We start from the raw sequence: 7,482 nt of genomic DNA on the forward strand, positions 1-7,482 counted from the left end.
GGCTAGCTGCTCTCGCCACAGATCTCACTCAGAGCAAATAGACTGTCCTTGACCCCAGTCTCAGGCCCAAAGACCCCTGGTGCCTATAGCTACCTTGGGTGTCAAGTGCCCTGCTCTCGATGAGGCTGTGGACGCAGCACCAACAGAGCTATGAAGAGACCCCTTTAGCCTGCATCAGCAGTATCAGGGACCGGAGCCAGGGCAGACCCTGATGGATGAATCTGAAATCCCCGCCTCTACCAGCAGTGCCAGGGGTTCTAGATCATTTTATAGGTGAGGAAAAGGAGAAGATTCCAAATTACACTCATTTGTTTGTTTGTTTATTTATTTAGCTAGCACGTATGTGTGCACCACAGCACACATACGGAGGTCAGAGGACAATTTGGAGAAGTCACCTCCCTCCTCCCATCATGCGGATCTTGGGGAATCAGCCTTGGCTGAAGCGCCTCCACCCGGGGTCCTGCCCAAGGAGCAGGGTTATCCACTGCTTGGAGTGGTGCCCGGATTGCAGGCTGGCCCTGCTGGGACACCAGCTTGTGGAGGCCTCAAACTCCAGATAGAACGCTGTAGTTCCATGTGCCCTTTGTCCCAAAGCTGCAGAGAATAGCTGTGGTAGAAGGGACACTGGCAGTGGTGGGCCACCAGGTCACCACTGCTTCTGCCCTCCCCACCCCCGGCCCTGCTAGCACACTTGTGCTCTGGGTAGCATGGGGAGGGGGTCAGAGAGGCAGGGCCCCATAGCCACCCATGTTCTGGAGTCAGAGCTCTCTGAGCTAAGGTCATAGAGCCAGGTCACCCTTCTTTCCTGTCCACAGTTCACGAAGCTCCACACGGCAGCCTAGGTCTCGCAATGCGGCCTTAGCCACATCTTCACAGTCTGGGTGGGCAGCTCGGGCTTGCAAAATGAGCTCCTCTGCCCCCAGGTCCAGGATGGGCTTGGAGAAGACCTGGCTTCGAGACACCAGGTTTCTGATCAGCATGCAAGCCTGTTTCTGGAAGACAGAGAGGCTGTGACTAAGGGGAGCAGCCTGGGTAAGGTCCACTCTGACCTCCGCGTACTCCTCAGAACATGATGAGACAGATATTCAGTAGACAGCTACACCGGACCAGGCCACACCCATGGTCCCATGTGATCTTCTCGGTTCCATGTCCCACATCTCCTAAGTGAGCACTCAGGACAGAATCTTGGACCCAGACAGCCAGCTACCCATGTCCCCTGAGGCAGGCCTTGGAAATGGCGCACAGAGGACATGGATAGAGGGTTCCAAAGTTTATTTCTCAATGAGTCACCCATCTGGGTTGGTTCCAGGACCCTTCATCTAGTTTTATTTTTTGTTGTTTGTTTGTTTTGTGAGACAGGGTCTCTTTGTGTAGCCCTGGCTGTTTTGAAACTCACTAGGTAGACCAGGCTGGCCTTGCACTCAGAAATCTGTCCATCTGTGTTTCTCATGTGCTGAGATTAAAGGTGTGTACCATTACATCCAGCCCTCCCTTCATGGATTTTGAAATCACAGATGCACAGGCACCATCTTCCACAGTCCATGGACTGTCCTCATGGCTGGGTGGCTCAGAACACATGGGGACACATGGGGACACATGGGGACACATGGGGACACATGGGGAGTCCTGTGCATGGTGATAGTGTTGGGTAGTGACAAGTGAATAAGGTGGCACACACTGATGAGCCAGTACCTATGGGCTGAGGACCTCCATGCCTGCAGGAGGTCATATAGATCTAGAGCTTGTTTCAAAGGAAAGCTGGAGTTGGGCTGAGTCAGAGGTCAGGTGGTACAGTGTTTGTGGAACATGTACTAGGCCCGGGGTCAGTGTCAGTCCTAAGTGTGGTGGCGCAGGCCTCACTCCAGCGCTCACTGGGGAAGGCGAGACCAGGCAGTGAAGCCTGTTCTTTTGGCAAAAAAGCTGGAGGCCAGTTTGCTGAGCTACTCTGTCTCAGAGGAAGAGAGAGGGGTAAACACACAAAGAAGACAATTTTAGGCAAGTGTGCTTTTGTGTGTGTGTGTGCGAGCATGTGTGTGTATGTACTAAAGTCCCTGTGTATGAAAGCCCAGACTGTCCTTAGTGTAGGTTGGTCGGTCTTGAATTCATGCCCCTGGTGGAATTATAGCCACCACACCTGACTCAACATGCTTAGCTGATGAGAAGGGCCCTGGGGGCACGGCCACTTACTCACCTGGACACCAGCCTCCTGTGGATGTGCCTTCATGGCCTGCAGAGCAGCCAGAGCCCCGCCGCCCTCAATAATGACCCGGCTGTTGTCTGGTTTGCGAAGGGCCAGGACGCAGAGTGCAGCACAGCTTTGCTCACATACCTGTGAGTGTGGACAGGCAGCTGAGACTCTGAGCGGACAGACCCTCTCCTTGTGTGTGTCAGCATGACTTACTGCCCCCCGCCTGGCTATTCTGCACTTCCCTTCAATGGGTCCTGCTGGCTTATGTGTCACAGCAGTGGTGGAACACTGACCCATGAGGACCAGATGGGGTGTAGCCTACCTTGGGGAACAGAAACCCCAGTTCTTCACCTAGCCTTGCTGACAGCGAGGAGGCAACCCCCGTATATCCAGCCATCATCCCGCCCATGTGTCTGAGGTGGGTACCTGGGGGCTGGCCAGGTGTCGGGTCATAGCAGCCACAATGGACTCAGTACCACCTGCCCGGACAATGGCATCCTTCACGTCGTCGTTGCCTGCGATAGCCCTCAGGGCACTGAGAACTTGCTTCACGAGGTCCTGTGTGGATGGAAGGTGAGACCACCCTGGCTTGTGTGTTATCTACAAGCCTCCTACTTGCCTAATGGTGGGAGAGGGTGTTAAACAAAGCACTCTGGCTGTTTCTCAGTTTGAACACATGTGGCCATCCCAGGGTCACAGGTCTGCCTGTGACAACAGGATCATGCCCTGCCATACAGAGGAAGGGCAGATTTGAGAAGGGCAGGCCAGGTCTAGTGATTTGCTGATCCACCTCCCATGAGTTGGGCATCAGACATGGCTCAGGGAGAGCACTGAGCAACCTGAGCTGAGGACATTATTCCCATGTCCTGCTCCCTGCTGGAGAGAGTGTACAGGGGGGGCCTGGGCAGTGGCTCAGGGAGTTGTGAGTCTGCCTTGCATGCACAAGGCCCCAAGTTCTAGCACCTTGAACAACCATAGAGAACCTGGGCAAGGAAGCACAAGTGGGTTAAATTAAAGCCAACTAAGATTACATGAGCCCTTTCAACCCTGTCTCACTGTCTCTGTCTGTCCGTTTGTCTGTCTCTCTCTCTCTTACATTCATGCACATGCACACACACAGTGTGGTAGCTCATGCCCACCATCCCAGTACTTGGAAGGCTGAAGCAGGAGGATTGTAGTAGCAAGCCCAGCCTGGGCTACAAAGACTAAAAAGGGCTGTGGTGTAATTTGGTGGCAGTAGGCTTGCATGCAGGAGGCTCCAAGTCTCACCAATATAGGGAAACAAGAAGAAAGGAAAGGAAAACCAGCCAAAAGAGCCCCGACCCTAAGGGTGTGGGCAGGCCTTCTTCACTCAGACTTTCACCCTTGCCTCAGTGGGGTCAGCCTGGCCAGCTGTGGCCTCAGGGGCCAGGAGCCCTGGGGAAGGAGGAAGACTCTGGGCTCCACCTGGTGGTCATTGCAGTCAGCTAGCAGGGTCACAAGGATGCCAAGGCCTCCGAGGTCTATAACCTCCTGGCAGAATTCATTCCGAACAGCCAGGCGGGACAGCGTGCTGCAGAGTTCGCTCAGGACCCCCGGGTTGTCAGAGAATGCTGTGCAGAGGAAGGAAGTGAGAATTAGAGCTGGGAGGGACCAGGGACAAGCAGCTGTGTAGACAGGAGCCTGTCAGTCTCGGCAGAACTTATGAAGTGTGGGAACACATGTCCCTGGCATCCCCTAAGCAAAGGAGTTAAGGGCTGGGCATGGTGCACACCTTAATCCCCTGCACTCAGGAGGCAGGGGCAGGGGAATCTTTGTGAGTTCCAGGACAGCCTGGTCCCCATAGCAAGCTCCAAACCCTCATCTTGAGACACAGTCTCAAAGAAAGGTAGGAAGGAAACCAAACAACCAGAGCAAGGCTTCCGACATAACTGAGGCTCCTGTCTGAAGTTTTCCACACACCACAGGGAGCTGGTGAGGAACACATGCAGGCCAACTGACGATGTCCCGGGGTGATAGTCAGCATGTATAGCATCACCGTGGCATTTGCCACCTATGCCCACTTGGCATCCTCTTTTCCCTGCACAGCTTGATCTGAACAGGCTAAGGATGTGCTTTAAGTAATGAGAGGATGTGGTGGGTGTAGGTGGTCCATCCAATCAGGTAAAGGCTTTGGTAAGTGGGACACTGCGGTTTCTCGGTGGAGAAAGAGTGTGTGGGGGCTGTTGGGGACCTCTGGTCTGCCCTAGGGCCTTCATACTAACAGAATGTGAGCCATTCTCTTTAAGTCACTACTTAGGGGCTGAGGTGCAGCTTAGAGCTGAGGCCTGGGCTCTGCAGAGTATTTTGTGCTTAACATGAAGCATATTCTGTGCTAGGTTCCACTGCAGCACTAGGAAGCAAGAGACAAGACAGACAAGGCTCCAACGTTTACACCCCTGCTCTATTTCTAATTTGCCTAATTCAAGCTGCCACAAATAAGCCCATTCTTCAAGAAGCTGACTGGCTTTACAGACGGTCAGGCCTCATTCCTCCGCCACTCTGTGGGTACCGAACAGGGCCTGAGAAAGGCTTTCCTATCTCTCAGATGAGTGGAGATCCCATGCATAGGCCCACTATGGAGCTGGAGCCACGGGGCAGGCTAGGAACTCATCTTCCCAGCTGAGAACCATCCCCACTCACCCTCCTCTTCCCAGGGCTGCTCCTACCTCTGGCAGCCTCAATGAGCACCTTCAGGCCTTTGTTCTCCTGAACAATCATCTTGGCATGCTCATGGGCATGGCCAAAGGGCACTCGGATATCATCATCAAAGGTCATGACCCGCAAGGCCCAGCAGGCCTCCCTGACCACATCGGCATGCTGGCCATGCTGTGTAATAGCCGCTGTGAGCAGGGGCAACACGCCAGCTTTCACCAAGTCCTGCCGATTCTGTTCGTGCTTTAGGCAGACATGGCGCACGCAGCGAATCCCAGAGCACGTGAGTTCGGTGTTGGCGGCATTCTGTGCTAGCGTGGCCACGAGAAGATGCAAGCCTTGGGCATCCAGGAGGTCAGGCTGGCCATCAGTCAGCACTGCCAGGGCACTGAGAGCCTGGAGCAGAAGACCCTGGTCGCTAGTGGCAGCCAGCTGCCAGGCAGCTAGGAGGATTGGGTAGGCTCCCTTTTGGGCTGCCAGGTAGCGGCTGGCCTTCTGCTGCTTGCACTGGTCACAGAAGTGGACAAGGTGGGCTGACACCTCCTGGAGCCGAGAGCCAGTCAGGGACTCCTGCAGATCGTTGAGGACCTGTGGAGAATGTCACAGTATTAGTTGCTGTTGATAGGCTCAGCACCACAGGCAGTCTCAACCCAGAATCTGGGCCCAGGATAGAAGGTAGGGCCAGATCTATCTGGACATTTCTACACCTATACTGATATTTTAAGATACCTATACTATTATTTTAAGACAGAATCTTCTTTTAAGTGTGTGTGTGTGTGTGTGTGTGTGTGTGTGTATAATACTCTCAGTAAAGAATGTAGGATCCACTGGAGCTGAAATCACAGGCTGTTGTGAGGTACCATGAGGATACTAGAAATTGAACCTGAGTCCTCAGTGAGAGCAGCACTCATAATTGCTGAGCCATCTTTTCAGTACCAACATAGGGACTTGATTTATAGCCCAGGCTGGCCTTGACATTATGTTGTCTAAGCTGGCCTTGAACTCATAGGAAAACTCCTGCAAGAGTGTCCTCAGTGCAGGGACCCCAGCTGTGAGCCACCATATATGTATAATCACCCTATTTAAAAAAAAAAAAATCTTTGTGTTACCTGCACATCTATCCAAGAACTGAACCACTTTAAGTGTTCGACATCAAGGCTGAAGAGATGGCTCAGCAGTTAAGGTACTAATTGTTCTTCCAGAGGTCCTGAGTTCAATTCCCAGCAACCACATAGTGGCTCACAACCATCTGTAATAGGATCTGACGCCTTCTTCTGGTGTGTCTGAAGAAAGCTATAGTGTACTTATCATATATATAAAGTAAATAAATAAAATCTTTTTTAAAAAAAAAATCTTAAAAAAAAAAAAGGTGCTTGACATCGGAGGAGGCAAAAAGAGGGTGTCACATCCCCTAGGACTGGAGTGTCACATCCCCCGGAACTGCAGTTACAGATGGCTAATGAGCAGCTGTGTGGGCGCTGGGAACTGAACCCAGATCCTCTGTAAAAGCAGTCAATATTCTTAACTGCTGAGCCAGGTCTCCAGAGCTGTATTCTTCTTTTCTTTTTTTTTCTGAGACAGGGTTTTTCTGTGCAGCCCTGGCTGTCCTGGAACTCACTCTGTAAACCAGGCTGGCCTTGAACTCAGAAATTCGCCTGCCTCTGCCTCCCAAGGGCTGGGATTAAAGGCCTGTATTTTTCTAAAAACAAAAAGGAATTATTTATTTACTTTATGTATATGAGTGCTTTGTCTGCATGTACACCTGCACACCAGAAAAAGGCATCAAATCCCATTACAGATGGTTGTGAGCCAACATGTGGCTGCTAGGAATTGAACTCAGGACCTCTAGAAGAACAGTCAGTGCTCTTAACCACTGAGCCATCTCTCCAGCCCTGGCCCTGAATTTTTAAGTACTGTGGATTGAACCTGGGAGTCCATGCAACATAGGAAGTGCTCTACCTCTGAGTCACATATATCCTCTGCCCTTAATTTTTTTAACTTTTCATTAAAAATGTCTGTCTCTGTCTCTGTGTGATGGTTTATATATTCTTGGACAAGGGAGTGGCACCATTTGGAGGTGTGGCCTGTTGGAATAGGTGTGACCTGATTGGAGTAGGTGTCTTACTGTGGGCATGAGCTTAAGACCCTCACCCTAGTTGCCTAGAAGCCAGTCTTCCACTAGCAGCCTTCAGATGAAGTTGTAGAACTCTCAGCTCCGCCTGCACCATGCCTGCCTAGATGCTGCCATTCTCCCATCTTTTTTTTTTTTTAAAGATTTATTTATTTATTATATGTAAGTACACTGTAGCTGTCTTCAGACACTCTAGAAGAGGGCGTCAGATCTTGTTACAGGTGGTTGTGAGCCACCATGCGGTTGCTGGGATTCGCACTCTGGACCTTCGGAAGAGCAGTCGGGTGCTCTTACCCACTGAGCCATCTCACCAGCACGCCATTCTCCCATCTTGATGATAATGGACTAAACCTCTGAACCTGTAAGTCAGCCCTAAATAAATGTTTTTTATAAGACTTGCCGCCAGGCAATGGTGGCGCATGCCTGTAATCCCAGCACTTGGGAGGTAGAGGCAGGCGGATTTCTGAGTTCGAGGCCAGGCTGGTCTACA

The 7,482-nt window shown here is 51.7% G+C and overlaps 1 protein-coding gene across 1 annotated transcript in view; it reads right to left on the minus strand.

Annotated features, from left to right (window-relative positions):
- Window positions 1–311: 311 nt before the first annotated feature.
- Window positions 312–7,482, minus strand: part of Armc6 (armadillo repeat containing 6) — a 22,494-nt gene continuing 15,323 nt past the window's right edge. The window contains exons 4-8 of the mRNA XM_021218816.2: window positions 4,876–5,449; window positions 3,635–3,780; window positions 2,615–2,746; window positions 2,192–2,329; window positions 312–992 (exon numbers count right to left, since the gene is read on the minus strand). Coding sequence (XP_021074475.1) covers window positions 780–992; window positions 2,192–2,329; window positions 2,615–2,746; window positions 3,635–3,780; window positions 4,876–5,449 — 1,203 coding nt within the window. The 3' untranslated portion in view covers window positions 312–779. The remainder of the gene's footprint in view (window positions 993–2,191; window positions 2,330–2,614; window positions 2,747–3,634; window positions 3,781–4,875; window positions 5,450–7,482) is intronic.

This window comes from Mus pahari, chromosome 19 (assembly GCF_900095145.1).
Source record: "Mus pahari chromosome 19, PAHARI_EIJ_v1.1, whole genome shotgun sequence".
Taxonomy (NCBI): Eukaryota; Metazoa; Chordata; class Mammalia; order Rodentia; family Muridae; genus Mus; species Mus pahari.